General features: G+C 42.0%; 1 protein-coding gene across 3 annotated transcripts; it reads left to right on the top strand.

Annotated features, from left to right (window-relative positions):
- Nucleotides 1-5974: 5974 nt before the first annotated feature.
- VMA21 (vacuolar ATPase assembly factor VMA21) lies at nucleotides 5975-17126 on the top strand. 3 transcript variants are annotated; one of them, XM_070365352.1, is made up of 4 exons: nucleotides 5975-6197; nucleotides 6382-6606; nucleotides 12340-12449; nucleotides 13030-17126. In XM_070365352.1, the coding sequence occupies exons 2-4, from the start codon at nucleotides 6497-6499 to the stop codon at nucleotides 13170-13172; spliced, it is 363 nt and encodes a 120-aa protein (XP_070221453.1). In that variant the 5' UTR covers nucleotides 5975-6197; nucleotides 6382-6496; the 3' UTR covers nucleotides 13173-17126. The 3 variants fall into 3 exon arrangements, with proteins under 3 accessions (XP_070221453.1, XP_070221452.1, XP_005889924.1); XM_070365351.1 differs by having other exon boundaries at nucleotides 6346-6606; XM_005889862.3 differs by lacking the exons at nucleotides 5975-6197; nucleotides 6382-6606 and adding an exon at nucleotides 6676-6877.
- The last annotated feature ends 515 nt before the right edge of the window (nucleotides 17127-17641 follow it).

Below are 17641 nucleotides of genomic sequence, written 5' to 3'. Positions count from 1 at the left end.
GCTCAGCCAGGAAGGCCAAGGCCACACGTGGTCATCCATCTCCTTCTTCCTCTTTTATTGTGTATTTTCCACTGTGCCTAAATCACCAGCTCCTCGATGTCTTGCTTCTCCTGGGCTTCATTTACCCACTTCTGCAGCACTTTTCCTTTCTCTAGTTTTTGTAACTTTTACAACCAAATCACAGAAAAAGAACAAGTAAAAACAAAGAACACGGATCATTAAGAACACGTGTACCCCTGAAACTCAAATAATGTTCTATGTTCTATCCCTGGGTTGGGAAGATCCCCTGGAGAAGAGAACGGCTACTCACTCCAGTATTCTGGCCTGGAGAATTCCATGGACAGTATAGTCCATGGGGTTGCAAAGAGTCGGATAAGACTGAGCGACTTTCACTTTCATGTCTATTAAACCTCAGTAAAAGAAAAACAAAACGGAGAATAAGAAAACGAAACAAAAAAAGAAAAAGAAAAATCCTGAAACAAAACTTATAGCTCTTCTGCCTTGAGAAGCTGCCTAGAACTTTTGGTTTTTCCTTGGGTGTCTCTCACTCACTCATTCATCAGTTATGTATTAATTGTATTGGATGAATATTGGGAGTGCAGCTTGGGCTGGGCGTGCCAGCCTGGGGTAACAAGAGACCCCGGAGTCCCTACTTGACCGCCTGGAATACACACTGCATCTGCCCCAGACTCCACTGGCTTCCAGGGGTAGTGGGTGGGGTTTTCTGGTGGATGGGGCTTCCCAGCCTTCCAGGGCCTGCCCTGGCCCACCGGGCAGAAGCAGGCCTCCTGCGAGGTGCAGAAGGAGACTTCAGGCCAATCAGAGTTGCCAGAGCTGGGAGGGGAGCCGTGCCCCACCCATCCCTGCCTGTTCACCTGGTGCAGGAGTAGACCATGTGGCAACTCAACCCCAAAGTCTTGGCCCATGAGCTCCACCATGACTGTATTGCTGAACTTCAGTCTCAACGAGCCACAGCCTGGTGGTCTTGGTCTTAGCAGTTGCTTCTTCATTCAACCAATGAGTGCCTGCTCTCAGCCTGGCACTCATTGGGCACAACGTGTGTATATTGTGGGTTGTGACCCTGTCACATCAACTCTCAAGGTGCCATTGTCCAGTCCCCTTTCCCATAGCACAGCCTTTGGTGGCAAGCTCATCTGGAAAGCCCCGGGGCCAGAATTCTTCACTTGGCTTTGGCAATTGCGGTCCTGCCGCCCCTCATGGGCCGGGGTTCCTCTCCTAGTAACAAGCACACGATGTGCCAAGGATGCGGCTCCCTGGATTGACCTTGCGCCACACTAGGTAGGCCGTGGGGCTGTTACACTGATCCCCACCGTTTACTTCCATTTTGCCAGAATGTCCACAAGCTATGCTTAGTGCAATGTAGGTCTCAACTCCTGGGCTCCAAATCCCGTGGGGTCATGTGGGTGAAAAGGATCCTCAGCCACAAACTCCAAGCATTTCTTGACCACAGGAGCAGGTCCCTGCACTAGCTCTGGATCTGAGCTTAGCCCTCCAGCAGTAGACCTGGAAGAAGTTGCCTGAGGTACGTTTTAGGGAAATGGAATGAAAGTAGGGGACAAGGGGTACTGTGAGACCTTTACTCAACTCCACAATTTTCCTTAGCCTCAGTTTTTCCACCTATGACATGGGAATATAAATTGCAGGGATCAGTGAATACACACAGCAAAAGGAACCACTGGACTCTTGCTTAGGGCAATGGTGGTGGCAGAAGTAGAGTGAGATGAAATAATAGAAAGAGGCAGGATTCAAGAAAAAATGCTCATTCTTGAGTAAAACTTGCATTTCATTAATAAGTGTTTGTTAAATCAGTTCAGTTCAGTTGCTCAGTCGTGTCTGACCCCTTGAGACCCCATGGACTGCAGCACGCCAGGCTTCCCTGTCTATCACCAACTCCCGGAGCTTGCTCAAACTTATGTCCATTGAGTCGGTGATGCCATCCGACCATCTCATTCTCTGTCGTCCCCTTCTCCTCCCACCTTCAATCTTTCCCAGCCTCAGGCTCTTTTCCAGTGAGTCAGTTCTTTGCATCAAGTGGCCGAAGTATTGGAGCTTCAGCTTCAGCACCGGTCCCTCCAATGAATATTCATTTGTTAAATAAATTAGTTAATTCTCTGTTGCCAGAGACAGCAACAAATAAACAAAACAACAAAAACAAACTCGTGTGTTTCATTGCACAGGGTGTCCTGACAGAGGAGATTGTTACTAAAAGAATTCCCCTAAACCCCTTATTTATATATTTTTTCACCAGGGGGCATATTTCACCAATTTGTATTTTTAAGAAAATACAAATTGTACCCACATTATAAAGAAGCCAGAGTTACTCCCTCTCTCTCTTTAAGCATGAGTTTTGTTGATTGTGTGGTAGAGCTTATTTCTATTTCCTTCACGGCTTAGTTTTTAAAACGCCACTCTATGCAAGGACCACTTCAGAAAGTATCAGTTGGTGTTTCAAGTATGGCCATTTCTCTGCAACCCCAGTTCGGGCCACCCAAAGGGGGACTTGTTGGGGGAGGGGAGTGTTATAGTTTTGAGTCAGTAAAGCAAACTGGAGGTTGTTGTCAAATTGGACTTTTTGTGTACACTTTCCATGTCACTGGTTTTATACTACAGAATATAAAACAATACCGTGTAAAAAATATTATTACACTGAAGAATTAGGAACTTATGAATTCTCTAATCCCATCACTGATTCAGTGAATTTGGAGTAAGTCATTTCCCAACTTCAGCTCTCACTTTTTTCAACTAAAATGAAAGGGCCTGACTGGGGCTCTTTCAGTTTGAGAATCATTTTCTGATTCTCAGAGGGAACAACGGAAGCTTTACTTACTGATGCCTCTGTAATGACCATACCACTTGACATGCCATTTCATTCTCATGGCAACAGCTCTGTTTGGGCTCCGCTGCCCTCCAGCTCTTTAGAAACTGCTGCAGGCAGGAGGTTTCAGGCCTTTCCTGAGTGGCCAGAGGGCTGGCTGATTTCGAACTTTCTCTTACAGTTTCTGAGTTTATGCTACAAGTTCTTTCTCCATCTACTGTGAGATGAGCTCACAGTAAATATTGGTAGAGTGTAAAAGTCAGCAAGAAAAAGAGGTACAGAGGTTTAGCTTATATAAAACACAAATATGCTAATAAGATTAGCCATGCATTTTGTCCCACCTCAAATCGTATTTATGAATGGTTGTTGACTGAGTTATCACACAACTGCCCCAGAGGCTGCTAATGTGCCAGCCTAGGAGACAGGATTTGAGTGACGTTCCATTAGATAAATGTGTGACTTCTGACAAGTCCCTTCCAGACCAGTTTCCTCATCTGTACAAAGAGGAGCTTAGAATACCGTTATGGGCTGAATTGTGTGCCCCTTCACCCCAAGTTTGTATGTTGAACTCCTAACCCCTCAGAATGTGACCTTACTTGGAAATAGGGTCAGTGTAATTTTTTAATTATGGTCATACCGGAGTCATACCTTAATTAGGTCATACCAGAGTAGATTGTTGTTGTTTAGTCGATAAGTCATGTCTGACTCTTTACGATCCTATGGACTAAGGCCCTCCAGTCTCCTCTGGCCATGGGATTTCCAAAGCAAGAATACTGGAGTGCGTGGCCATTTCCTTCTTCAGTGGATCTTCCCGACCCAGGGATTGAACCTGAGTCTCCTGCATTGGCAGGTGGATTCTTTATCACTGAGCTGCCAAGGAAGTCCTGGCATTGGAGATATGCAAAGTCGAAAAGCAAATATCCCTCCCCCTTGCATTCATTCTAAGTTTTAAAAGATTTAGTTGGCTAAATATAGCATAGTTTATTTTAGTTTAGTAATAATTTGTGCATTTAATCATGAGTTAACTAGGATTACCTCATCAATGTGATATAATTAGTGCCAAAAATCAAAGGAAGGTGATGTTTTTAAGTAGCTGTTGATCTCTTATGGTGAGTAAATATGTTTAATTCATTAGGTTTTTAAAAATATTGAAAATTGTCAGAACCCCCTTTACTACATTATTTAAAATATAAATTTATTTATTTTAATTGGAGGCTAATTACTTTACAATATTGTATTGGTTTTGCCATACATCAACATGAATCTGCCATGGGTGTACACGAGTTCCCCATCCTGAACCCCTCTCCTGCCTCCCTCCCCATCCCATCCCTCTGGGTCATCCCAATGCACCAGTCCCGAGCATCCTGTATCGTGCATCAAACCTGGACTGGCAAGTCATTTCACATATGATATTATACATGTTTCAATGCCATTCTCCCAAATCATCCCACCCTCACCCTCTCCCACAGAGTCCAAAAGACTGTTCTATACATCTGTGTCTCTTTTACTGTCTCACATACAGGGTTATCATTACCATCTTTCTAAATTGCATATATATGCGTTAGTATACTGTATTGGTGTTTTTCTTTCTGGCTTACTTCACTCTGTATAATAGGCTCCGGTTTCATCCACCTTATTAGAACTGATTCAAATGTATTCTTTTTCATGGCTGAGTAATATTCCATTGTGTATATGTACCACAGCTTTCTTATCCATTCGTCTGCTGATGGACATCTAGGTTGCTTCCATGTCCTGGCTATTATAAACAGTGCTGCGATGAACACTGGGGTACATGTGTCTCTTTCCATTCTGGTTTCCTCGGTGTGTATGCCCAGCAGTGGGATTGCTGGGTCGTATGGCAGTTCTATTTCGAGTATTTTAAGGAATCTCCACACTGTTCTCCATAGTGGCTGTACTAGTTTGCATTCCCACCAACAGTGTAAGAGGGTTCCCTTTTCTCCACACCCTCTCCAGCATTTATTGCTTGTAGACTTTTGGATCCCAGCCATTCTGACTGGTGTGAAATGGTACCTCATTGTGGTTTTGATTTGCATTTCTCTGATAATGAGTGATGTTGAGCATCTTTTCACATGTTTGTTAGCCATCTGTATGTCTTCTTTGGAGAAATGTCTGTTTAGTTCTTTGGCTCATTTTTTGATTGGGTCATTTATTTTTCTGGAGTTGAGCTGCAGGAGTTGCTTGTATATTTTTGAGATTAATTCTTTGTCAGTTGCTTCATTTGCTATTATTTTCTCCCATTCTGAAGGTTGTCTTTTCACCTTGGTTATAGTTTCCTTTGTTGTGCAGAAGCTTTTAATTTTAATTAGGTCCCATTTGTTTATTTTTGCTTTTATTTCCAATATTCTGGGAGGTGGGTCATAGAGGATCCTGCTGTCATTTATGTCGGAGAGTGCCCCCTTTACTACATTTTGGATCCCTAGGGTTTCAGGAACCTCGTCCCAAGGTGATTAGCTAGAGCAAGGGTCCTCACACTTTCCCTGGCAAGGGACAGATAGTAAATACATTAGACTTTGTGGCCCAGTCTCTGTCACAAATAATTACACAATGCTGTCATTGTAACATGAAAGCCGCCATAGGCAATACAAAAGAATGAGCATGGCTGAGTTCCAATAAAATTTTATTAATGGACACCGAAATCTGAATTTCATATAATCTTAACATGTAGTGAAATACTATTCTTCTTTTGATTTTTTTAACCATCTGAAAGTGGAGAACCCATTCTTAACGCACACCTTGTAGAAAAACAGGTGGCAGACATGCTACAGGTATTTGGCAGACTGGCCACAGTTTGCCAACCCACAAGCTAGAGTCTCTCTAATACTACTGTAGTTCTGGCTTTAGGCGGTTCTTACAACCCCAAGGGTCTAGATGAGGCCCAGAGAGTGATTACAATTTTAGTACTTAGAACACAAACCCGGGTTTCCTGCTTTCCAGTCCATGGCCCCTAAGGCGGCTCTAAGCTGTTGGTTTAGTCATGATTTCAGATGCGGTCTTTGTATCCATTCGGTGCAGAAAATAGATGTGTGGTCAGTGGCCTTTTCCAGGCGTTGACCATGTAAGGGCTGTCCTCTTATTAGCAGCCAGCGGCAACCTAATTTTGTCAAGCCTGACCCTAGGCTCATGCACCCTTTTCGTTTATACTTCTCTCCAGTTGTTCAGCCCTGGAGGCCCATCTGTCCCTTACTATTTGAGTCCCTGTTGTCTCATTGGCAGCTTTCTGAGCAGCTGCAAAATGTTTTTAACTTTAGGTGGAAGTTAGGATCACCAGCGTCTGGCCTGGAACAGTCACTCTCAGCAAGAGCTCTTTCAGCTCTGACATTCCCTAGCTTGACAGACTCGGGTGAGTGCTAAACTAACTCCTCCCAGCTTCCCAAGGCTGGACTTTCACTGCGGGCAATAATTAATGAGGCGTTTACTCAAGGGCTGGGGAATAATGTGCACTGCTTTTTTGTGTTGTTGTTGTCGTCGGAAACTGCTTGGTTGCCTAGCACCCCAGTCGTCCTCCTGGTCGTCCTTCCTCGCAGATCATCTGTTTCAGCCGCCTCGCAACCACAGATCGGCGGCAGGGGCCGGAACGGAGACGAGAGCTGCTCGCGCGCGCTCAGGGGGCGGCCGCAGCACCGCCCTCCCCGGAGGACAATGCTGCGAGGCAAGTCCCGGCTCAACGTGGAGTGGCTGGGCTACTCGCCCGGCCTGCTCCTAGAGCGCAGGCCGCTCCTGGCAGGGCGTACGCCCCGCAGCCCTGGCCGGTAAGTCACATGCAGGCTCCCAACCGCGCCTGCGCCCGCCGCCGCCGCCGCCACCGGGCGTCACCTGGGCGCCGCGCCTGCGCGCTGCAGCCCACAGCCCGGCACTCGCCGGCACTTCCGGCGTGGCCCGCCTGGACCGGTCGCCCGCCTACCCGACCGAGCGCGACTGCGGAGCCCAGCCGGCGTCTGAGCGTCTGAGCTGCGGCCGTGGCGACGCCATGGAGCGCCTTGATAAAGCGGCGCTGAACGCGCTGCAGCCGTCCGACTTCAGGTAGTCCGGAGCGAGGCGGAGTCAGGCGGGGGCCTAGAGCACCAGGCGGACTGGCCCGGGCCGGGGGCGGGGCGAGAGGGAAAGCCCGGGCCGACCGGTGGGTGGGCATGAGGTCAGGACCCTCGGGGCTGGGGTTGAGGGCTAGACGAGGAGGGGGGAAGCAGGTTGGGCCCTGCATCGTCTGCACGCCGGGGCCCTACCCTTCCCTCGGGAGCGAGGGACCCGGGGTCAAGGTGGCTAGGTGGGCGGGTTCTTCAACTCTTGTTTCTGGCCTAGCACTTCTTTCTCTGTTGTCTGTATTGCGATCTTGCAGCCTTTCTCCCCACTGCAGGGTGAGCTCCCTGAGGACAGGAACCGGGCCTTCTCCATCTCCGGGTCCCCTGCAGGGCCCACATCGTCAGGGCTTAATAAATGTTTGCTGCATGAGTGAACGAATGGAAGGGATAAAGGGCCGCCCCGGGTTTGAGTCTACTTCCCTCAGGGAGTCAGCAGGATGGGGGCTGGTGGCTGAGTAGGAGGAACCTGAGGAAAGAGCAGGTGGTCCTTGTGGACTAGCCTGGCCCATGATACCTCTAGAGGTCAGAAGGTGGGAAGGATTTAGCTACCATTCAGTGTGTGTGCTCCAGGCCCAGCTTAGGTGCTTTGTTACATGCCCGTGTGTTAGTTACTCAGTCGTGTCTGACTCTTTGCAACCCATGGACTGTGGCCCGCCAGGCTCCTCTGTCCATGGGATTTTCCAGGCAAGAAATACTGGAGTGGGTTGCTATTTCTTTTCTGTAGGAGATCTTCCCGACCCAAGGATCGAACCCACGTCTCCTGTGTCTCCTGCCTTGCAGGAGGGTTCTTTACCCGCTTTGTTACATACATTATCAGAATTTTAAAAGTGCTTAGTTTGCTACTTGTTTAAAAACAATGAAGTTGACTCAGGATAAGTGGCTTGCGCAAGATCACAGGATTACCTCGCACAATTAGTAAGTGTTGAAAGCTAGCAGTTGTCCAAGCCCACGATCTTTGGAGCCCCCGTGATCTTTTTCACTCTCACAATGGCGATGTAGGTGGTTTTTTAAAAAAAAATTACTGTTTATTAGTGAGGCCTCCAACAAATATTTATATTAAGTATACTTAAAATACAGCGTACGCCTCCTAGACTGATTTTAGTGTTTCTGCATGGAATTTGCAGTGAAATCTACTTGCAGTATAGGCCTTGCCATAAAGGGGAACATGGTAAGCTTCATCTGCTTAGTGTTTCCTGCAGAAGTTTATCTGAAGTGGGTAAACTCTAGATGGTTCTCAGAGTGGGGGCACAATCCTCAATTATTTGTGTGAGGCTAATTCCAACTCTAAATGTTCGAATTCTTCCTAAGAAGGCTCAGAGACACATAGGATAAATTAGTTGAATGACCTCAGTTGCTTTGTTTTGGAATACCTCACCAGGTTATACCCAAGCTGGCTTGTGCCAGCAGAACCACTGGCTGTAGTGGGCTGTGGCTGGAAGCCAAGGAGAAAATGTCATATAAACACTGGAGGAAGTTTGAAAACTAGTTTTCAAAAGTTTGTATGCTTAACTTTGTCCTTAGTCCTGTATTTGAGAGACTGAAAGTCAAATTTTGGGGGCTTAAGATAGAGAGGTAAGAAGGAATTGAAGACAAACAGCAAGTTGTTGAGATAGGCTCTATGTAGAATGTGTGGGCTTAGAAATTAACATGCAGAAAAGATTGTGTTTGGGTGGTGGGATCGTAAGTGATTTTGTGTGCTTTAAAACATGATATTATATTCTCTTTTCAGTAACAAACTTTTCTCAAAGTCAGGCCAGATAATTGATAGTCAAGAGATAAAGAACAGATGAACTGGTTAACCTTCCCTTTCTCTAGATTCTCAAGCTTTGTTTGTTTATCAGATTAGATGATCTGAACTTTGCACACCAAAAACACAAACATTGTGAAGGCCAAGTTTTTTTGGGGGTCAGTCCACAAAAGAATTGGCCAAATACTGACTTCTTGTATGTATGCATGTATTTTTAAATTTTTTTACACAATTTTTAAAGGTTACACTCCATTTATAGTTACTGCAAAATTTTGGCTATATTCCCTGTATTGTACAATTCATCCTTGTGGCCTGTCTCCACAGTGTTTTGTACCTCACACTCCCCTCCCCACTATTGCCCCTCCCAACCCTCCCCACTGGTAATCACTAAGTTTGTTCTCTTTATCTGTGAATCTGCTTCTTTTTGTTACATTCCCTGGTTTGTTGTATTTTTTAGATTCCACATATAAATGATATCATACAGTATTTGCCTTTCTCTGCCTGGCTTGTTTCACTTAGTATAATGCCCTTTAAGTCTGTCCATGTTGCTGGAAATGGCACATTGATTCTTTTTTATGACTGAGTAGTATTCCATTGTATGTATTATGCATGTGTGTGTGTATTGCATCTCCTTTGTTCATCTGTTGATGGACACGTGGGTTGCTTCTGTATCTTGGCAATTGTAAATAATCCTGCTGTGAACACTAGAGTGCATGTATCTTTTCAAATTAGTGGTTTTTGTTTTCTGTGGACATGATTTTTCTGTATTTTTATAGAACTGCAGACACTCATTCTTGATGAAGATAAATTTTCTAAAAATTTTATATTAGGAAACAGTGTAAGGAAGTTTAGGTATATTAGATGAGAATTGTATATCTCAGTGATCACTAAAGTGAGATGTATTAAAAGATGTTTCCTTGAAGTATGGAAAGAAAACAGATTTCTACATTAATTTTTTTAACCTTAACATTTTTAGTATCTGTTTTTCCTTGTTTTTGTATTTTAAAGACTCCATGACTAATATGTGTATAGATAATTTATTTAAAAATCATTGTGCCAATATGGGGGTATGCAACTTCACTTTCACTTTTCACTTTCATGCATTGGAGAAGGAAATGGCAACCCACTCCAGTGTTCTTGCCTGGAGAATCCCAGGGACTGGGGAGCCTGGTGGGCTGCCGTCTGTGGGGTCACATAGAGTCGGACACGACTGAAGCGACTTAGCAGCAGCAGCAGCTCAAAACTTTAATGATGGATCACACAGTCAAAAAAGTTTGTAGACCATTGGTGTAAACTTAAGATGTTCCCTTTCTTTCTGGGCTGCCAGAAGCCTCCCACCCTGTAATGGTATACACACAATTATAAGAATTCCTTTGCCTGGATTTTCTAGGGGTACAAAGCAATGTGTACCTCTGGGTACACATTGGACTGTCTGGGACACAAGCTGTCATGTTAAGTGCTGTGATAACAGGCATGAAGTAAGTGTGGTTGGGTCCCAGAACAGTGAATCGTTCCAGCTGGCATAATCAGGAAAGCTGCCTAGAGGAGAGGCAGCTTATTATTTTGAAAGGACCTTGATGGCTGGGCTGTATTCTTCATAGAGATGTAGATAAAAACTGGAACCTCTTGCTGAGGATTACCAGGAAGAATTAAGTTCAAATGTTGACTATGAACATAAATTTAGACATGTGTTAAGGTTATAGAGGAGCAACACTTGCCGCCCCAAAATGTCTCTTTGATGTGCAGATTATTTCAAACTGAAAACCGTCAAGGCCCCAGAGACTCAGGAAGAAACTTTAAGCTTCCTCTTAATTGCCTGAAAAAATTTAGACAGAGGGTCTGTTCCTGGAAGGGAGCTGTCACCAGAGATATTTGCAAAGAATATGGGCTAGGTGTGGTGGGGTGGGGGGACAGAGCATAGAAACCAGAGACTACTCTGGGTCCCATAGACTCTACATGGCCTAGGAAACACTTGTTGACCAAATATCTGCTTTTCCATCTCCATGTGTATTGTCTTCTTCCTGTTTGAAGTCCCAAACCCCTACCTACAGCATCTTCTTTTGTCTTTACCTGAAGACAATATTTAAGGCGAGGGTTTTGGCCATTTGGCAAGTTACTCAGTTCTCCTGGGTCTCTTCCGTGTATACATGTTTTTAAACTTTGTTTGATTTTCTCCTGTTAATCTGTCTTGTGTCCGTTTAATTCTTAGACCAGCCGCAAAGAACCTAGACAGTAGAGGAAAATTTCTTTATCCCTGTCAAGGTAGTGTGAGAGTGGTTAGATTTAAGGGAAAAGGGACCTTTAATCTACAGGATAAAACTATGGATGGGGGGGGTGGGTGGGGTGTGTGGGGGTGTGGGGGTGTGTGTGTGTGTGTCTGTCCAGGGTTGCTGGAAGCTTACTACAGCTTCACTGTCAGAAGTGTTATCATTTGTGATGATGCATGGGGCCAATGTTGACATATATCTACTTATTGAAAAGTGGCTAAAACAACATTAAGGAATATTTGAAAGTGGGAAAGTTACTTTATTATTGTGTATTAATCTGGAGTCCTTTTTCATGTGCACACCTTTTGAATATAATTGAAATAGTATACATCTATACTGTTGGCAGAGTTTTTCTGGAAAGGACCGGATAGTAAATATTTTAGATTTTGAGGGTCATGTGGTCTGGCACCACTACCAAGCTCTGTCTCTGTATCTCCCTGGAGTCTTAGGTGATGCATAAACAAGTGGGTGTGGCTATATGCCAGTTACACTTTATTTACAGAAGTAGGCAAGGGGCCTTTCAGGGCTTATTTGGCAGACCGCTGATTCTCATAAAAACAGTGTAATCTGCCTTGTTGATTTTTCACACAGATATTTACTGAATAATCGTCAAAATAAATTTTAATGGTTCCCTATTGATAAGCATCATTTGTGAAATCATTTCTCCTTTATTGGACGCTTTTATGTTACCCATTGTTACTGTTTTAAGTAGCCATTTATCTAACTTGTTTTTCTTTAATAGTATGATTTTAGAAACTTGATTACATTCTTCAGAATCATTTTATTGTATTCTGGAACAAAACTTTCCCATTGGAATATTTCCATTGATTTTAAAAGTCTATGAGCGATACAATGCACGGAACATAAAGTGTTTTGATATCAAACTTTTAATGCATCCATGCTGTGTGAAGACCATTTAAATTGTACTCTCGCTACTTAATTACAAAGAAATGTGAGCAAAGTTTCCTTCAGCTGCATCCAGATTGCTCTGGGCTCCTTTGTCTTTGGAGAGTCTCATACCTTGTCTGTACTGTATTCAGCTAGCCGCTGATAGGATGCTTTGTGAAGGAACCTCATTAGTTGTTTTCTGTGTATCTTCTGCCTTGCTACCTCCATCCTGAATTCTGTAAATCGTGTATATTTGCATAGCACTTGGAAGATTCCAAACCACTTTTTGCACTTTACACTTCTTTTCACACTGGGCCTGCCACTGGATCTCTAGGCTATTCGAATTTTGAGTCCCTGGCACTGCTCTTCTTCTGGCCACTGTTTTCTAGGCAAGGGCAAGGTTCCCAGCATCTTTTCTGTGGGTATTTATAGCATTTACGAACACAAGAGTAGTTTGAAATGGCTTTGCAGGCTCTGATTTTCTCTTTGTTTACTTTTTTCCAGAAATGAAAGTTCATTAGCATCCACTCTGAAGACGCTCCTGTTCTTCACAGCTTTAATGATCACTGTACCTATTGGGTTATATTTCACAACTAAATCTTACGTTTTTGAAGGTAATCCTAGACATAAAACAAGACATTTTCACCCTTAACTATATATGAGATTCTATGCTCTCATGATCTCTTTATATCTGTAAACTGGATATTAATTTGCTTGCTTGCTTCTGTTTTGCTTTTCAAAAATCCCATTGCTCATAATGAATCTTCATGAAATGAATTTTTTATCACTCAGTTATTTGTTTGACATCGTATTGGTTTATGGTTTTCTGTGTGATAGCTTGCAGATCCTTTCTTTTAACAGTCCCTGGAGAGTGAGAGTTGGTTGACATGGGAGGAGGACTTTGGGGGAATGTTTCCTTGCTGGCAGACATTGGAAGGAAGAGAAAATAAAGCCCTCTTTATTATGTCAGAGTCCTTAGATGAAGTGATTAATTGTGATTTTCATTGAAAATAATGTTCTTCATGTGTAGAAGGTATTCACATCTTTACATGAATACTTGATTTATCACCACACAAAGTATTCCTTTTTAATTGTCTGACTAGTTCAATAAATATATAGCTAATAAAAATAATGTTTTGATTTTTATATTTTTATATATTTTGGAATAAAATGGAAACTTTTTTCTCTTGATAGGCGCCTTTGGGATGTCCAATAGGGACAGCTATTTTTACGCTGCTATTGTTGCAGTGGTCGCCGTCCACGTGGTGCTGGCCCTCTTTGTTTATGTGGCCTGGAATGAAGGCTCACGGCAGTGGCGTGAAGGCAAACAGGATTAAAGTGAACATTACCTTTTGATAGTGTTAAATTGATTTTTTAAAATGGTAAATTGATCTGGGATATTGATGATTTCAATAAAGTTGTAAGAACTTGTTAAAATCAATCTTGAGGAGTCACATTTGACCAATGTAAATTTTGGTCCTTCTAAAACAATGCCTTGTATCATCAGTTTTAATTGTCTGAGTCTCTCATTTGCAAATGAGAGTTTGGAAAAGCTAAATTGATTATAAATAAGTATGTGAAATTAATTATGCATTATTCTGGGAAGAATTTGATTATCCTACAACAAAAAAATGTTTTATAGCATTTTGTCTTTTAGTTGGCTTTGTTTTATGCTCTGGTTGTATTCAGATGTACATAGTGGAGCAAATCTAAATTTTATTTTTCGCTGGAACACTTTTCCTGACTATCATGAAAATACAAAGTCATTAGATTTGGGGTTGTAAATGCCTGTTGAAAATTGCTTAAATTGTGGACACTGGTATTAATCTGAGTGTCACTGAGAAATTTTGCATAAAGTAGTAGTAATCCCTAGTCAATAGAAATCTTTCATTACGTTATTTCATGGGGAAACTAGGCTGAATCACAGCCATTCATGTAAAAGGACTGGGTTTATTAAAGAATGCAGATAGCAAAGCAAAGAGCTAGCTGCCTGGGCACCTGGCCTGCTCCCTAAAGGCCTCTTACAGGCCAGCCTCCTCCTTTCAGAGAAGCTCTTTAATGGTCTGCTTTGCTCTGTCACTCAACAGTGAACTTACACTTTAATTATGAGGTTGTGTAAACTCGGTTTTTCCTACTTTTAAATAATGTATATGAAAGAATTTACGTTTAAATATGTTCATTTTTGCATACTTACAGAGTGTAAACAATCATGAAAATCAATTATTTTTATCACCCAGGAAGTATTCTTGGAATTTTTAATCAGTGCTATTATGTCCCAGATATATATAGATAATCCTTGAAGTCCTTTCTGATAGAAAAAGACCCCGTTTTTTAGTATCCTTGGTCTGTGTTCTTTTCAACCACTTGGTACTATTTGTGTGTAATCTAAACACGCGCAGGGAAAAATGCATCTTAAAACAGGAAGAAAATGTTAATTCCCTGTAGTGTGGCCACCTGGAGATAACCACTGTTTTGGTTTACATCCCTGTGCATTTCTGAATGCTAGTTTGATACACAGTAAAAGTTTGGTTTAAGTTCAGAATCTGCCAATATTATCTGGTGTCTATTTGCATTTTTTCAGATGAGTGATTATTGGATGTTTTCTTAAACAGCACATTCTACCTTTACTCTTCTAACTAGATATTTCATTGTATGTATCTGTGTCATTAATAATTCCTCATACAATGGCCCTTGCTGTGAGTGTTTGCCATCTTGGATTTTGTTAGTTCTCCTCTACTTTTGGATGTCGTGGAATTGGACTAAAGGAGCAGAGACGTAGTTAGGCATAAAAACCAAGAAGCCTTTTATGTTTAATTGCCAAGAAAAACCAAAATGATTATTGTAGGACTATTTTTTATTCCTGCTTATAGTTAAATGTTATTTGCAGTTTAAATGTCTTAAGTAGTTATTCTGAATGGATCATGGTTTCTTAAAAAGACTACAGTTTTGGTATACAATTGCACAAATAATATGAAATTGTCAAATACTCCAGTTTGAATCTAATGTACTATAAGGTAGATTTCTAGATGGTCCCCTCTTTAGATGTCTTGTTGTACTTAGAATTTGTCCACTTAATTTCTTTTTCTATAATGCCAAGGTTTTTCTTGTACTTTTGGAATCTTATGCTATTTTTAAAATATTGATGTCCAGTGTTGGATTATTTTGTTTGATTTCAGACATTTGCTGAATAGATAATATGGGTGTTTTTCTGCAAGTATTTAAACTAGGGATTCATGCAAAAACAGTGTAATTTCCTCTTGGAACTAGTACCAAGCATTTGAAAGTTACACTTGGATGCTAAGGTTGATATATGGAATTATTACAATAAAAACTTGCTTTCCAACCAGTTAATATTTTCTTAAGGTTTTAACTGTTAACTCACTAGTTTGCTGCTGTTGACATAATACAGTGTATGACAAATAGATTTATTTTTCAAGATGTCTTAGTGATTTCCTCTTGTACAATGTACATACTTCAGGATGTATAGAAAGAAAAGCTACAATTGAGCCCTTATATAAATATTATAAGGTAGGACTATGTTCACTATTGTTTGAAAATGGATTGTAAGAATAACCTCAATTAGGGGTCTTAACTTGAAGTGTCAGTACAGGCTACTGATTTAACATATGACCTTCACCTCACCTCACCTCCCATTTTGCCCCCCAGAATATAATCTCTTTTCTCATTGTGCTAAAAAATAGTGTGCTGTAGAATGCATCTGATGTCATTAGCTCTTCAAGTGGATCCCATTTTACATGTGAATTCACTTTTGAGTTGTTACTGAAGAAATTTAAACCCTCCGTTAAAAACAATAACAACAACCAACCTGCATTTCATGGGAATCTAACAGAAATATATTGTAAGGTTATTTTCATCATAAAGATCTCATCAACTTTGCCCCCAAAGCAACTACTTGACTTGTTTGGTGTTTTCCATTTTCATATAAATTTTATATATACAGCTAGTGTACTCAAGGACACCAGTAAAAGCAGTTAGATAAGTGTACCCAAGGAAAGATGAAAGGTACATGAGAATTTATATCCTGTTTTAAATGTATCTAGTGTATACTTCTTGTCTCCAGAAAAGTTCATGTTTGTTCTTTTACTTATGCTCAAGTGAAGTTGTAGACTGTTAGGCCCATTTTATAAATAAAATTGTCACTTATTAGGTCATCAGCCGGAGAAGGCAATGGCAACCCACTCCAGTACTCTTGCCTGGAAAATCCCATGGAGGGACCTGGTAGGCTGCAGTCCCATGGGGTCGCTAGGAATCGGATACGACTGAGCGACTTCACTTTCACTTTTCACTTTCATGCATTGGAGAAGGAAATGGCAACCCACTCCAGTCTTCTTGCCTGGAGAATCCCAGGGACAGGGAGCCTGGTGGGCTGCCGTCTGTGGGGTCACACAGAGTCAGATACGACTGAAGCGACTTAGCAGCAGTAGCAGCAGCAGGTCAGCAACAGATATCTCCGCTGTCAGGCACTCTGTGCTCCATCAGAAGAGTACAACTTTATTAACTCAGACTCTGCTCTTATATTTAAGATTGTTTTTGCAAGAGCTGGACTGAAGCAGCGTATTCATAACTTGACAAGATTTCTTTTTCCTTTTTGCGGGGGAAAAAGGGTCACCTGAGAAAATAAATTATTTTCAGGGACTTTGGTATCCTAATGGTATATATTACATGTAACAGATGAACAGATTAATCCTTTATATATTCATTAAATAGTCTGGAATTCCTCAGCTTACCATCACTCCTGGCCATACTTTCCTTGCTTGTTTGTTTGCTACGTGTATTTGAAAGTAATACCTGCATTCCTTTGAAGATGTTCTATAGGTCATATTTGTCAGTTACACAGACTAGTCTTCCTTTTTCTCAAGTTCAGTGAAATCTCACTGAACAGTAATAATAGCAATAGCTAACATCTGCACAGCACCTTACAGTTTGCAAAGAACGTTCACATATTCTTGTTTTTTTTTTTGCTTAGTGAACCTGTTACCAGATGTCCTGACCTTGATGATAAAAGTGTTAGGAGCTTTAGAGTCACTGAATATGCTGTAGTCTTGAATAGTGCCCTGACAAGGGGCAGAGTTTAGATGCGCTACCTTAAAAGCTGCGTGTAATTATCAAAATGGGGGGGCTTGAGTTCTTTAGCCACTTGAATCAGATTTACTTTTGTAAGTGATGCTTTTCTAACTGTTATCTGGATGGGTTTTGTATTCGTTATATTCTAACCTGTAATTTGTATAAATTTACCATCTGTTGTCATTAAAAAAGTGTTCATAATGCCACCTTGATGTCTCCTCATTCAATTAATGGTATATTAACCTCTTCAGTTTTTTACATTTGTTTACCTCTCTGTTTATACCATATCAGATATGAACAGAGCTGTCAAGGGTAAGCTTTTGTGCAGGAAATGTAGGCCAGAGGTATTCAAGCGGGTGGGGCTGTGAGGGATGCTGAGACAGGAAGGGTTGTGATGGGCCCATGAGAATTGGTGGAGCAGTGGGGGAAAGACAGCAGCTCCTTGCCTTGTGGGTTAAGAAAATTCATTTGGGAGTGAATGGGCTTCAAATACCACTGAAGGAGTGAGGTTGGGAAATACTTGTGGCTACTTTATTAGACAGAGGTAGTCAGTTCCTGGTGATGCCCAACATGCCATCCCCTCATGCCAGTGCCCTGTTCCTCAGTCCTCTAGGCCACTTGTTGGTTGTACAGTTGACCCTTGAACAACACGGGTTTGGACCGAGTGGGTCCACTTACGCACGGATTTTCTCAGCACTGAATACTACAGCACTGAACACTC

This window comes from Bos mutus, chromosome X (assembly GCF_027580195.1).
Source record: "Bos mutus isolate GX-2022 chromosome X, NWIPB_WYAK_1.1, whole genome shotgun sequence".
Taxonomy (NCBI): Eukaryota; Metazoa; Chordata; class Mammalia; order Artiodactyla; family Bovidae; genus Bos; species Bos mutus.
This window is presented reverse-complemented; position numbering and strand designations above follow the sequence as displayed.

Bases quoted from the DNA above. Each gene is read 5' to 3' on its own strand.
- VMA21 (XM_070365352.1), top strand. From the start codon at position 6,497: ATGCTGCGAGGCAAGTCCCGGCTCAACGTGGAGTGGCTGGGCTACTCG. The intron at 6,607-12,339 runs GTAAGTCACATG...ACTTTTTTCCAG, and splicing joins ACGCCCCGCAGCCCTGGCCG to AAATGAAAGTTCATTAGCAT. The intron at 12,450-13,029 runs GTAATCCTAGAC...TTCTCTTGATAG, and splicing joins TAAATCTTACGTTTTTGAAG to GCGCCTTTGGGATGTCCAAT.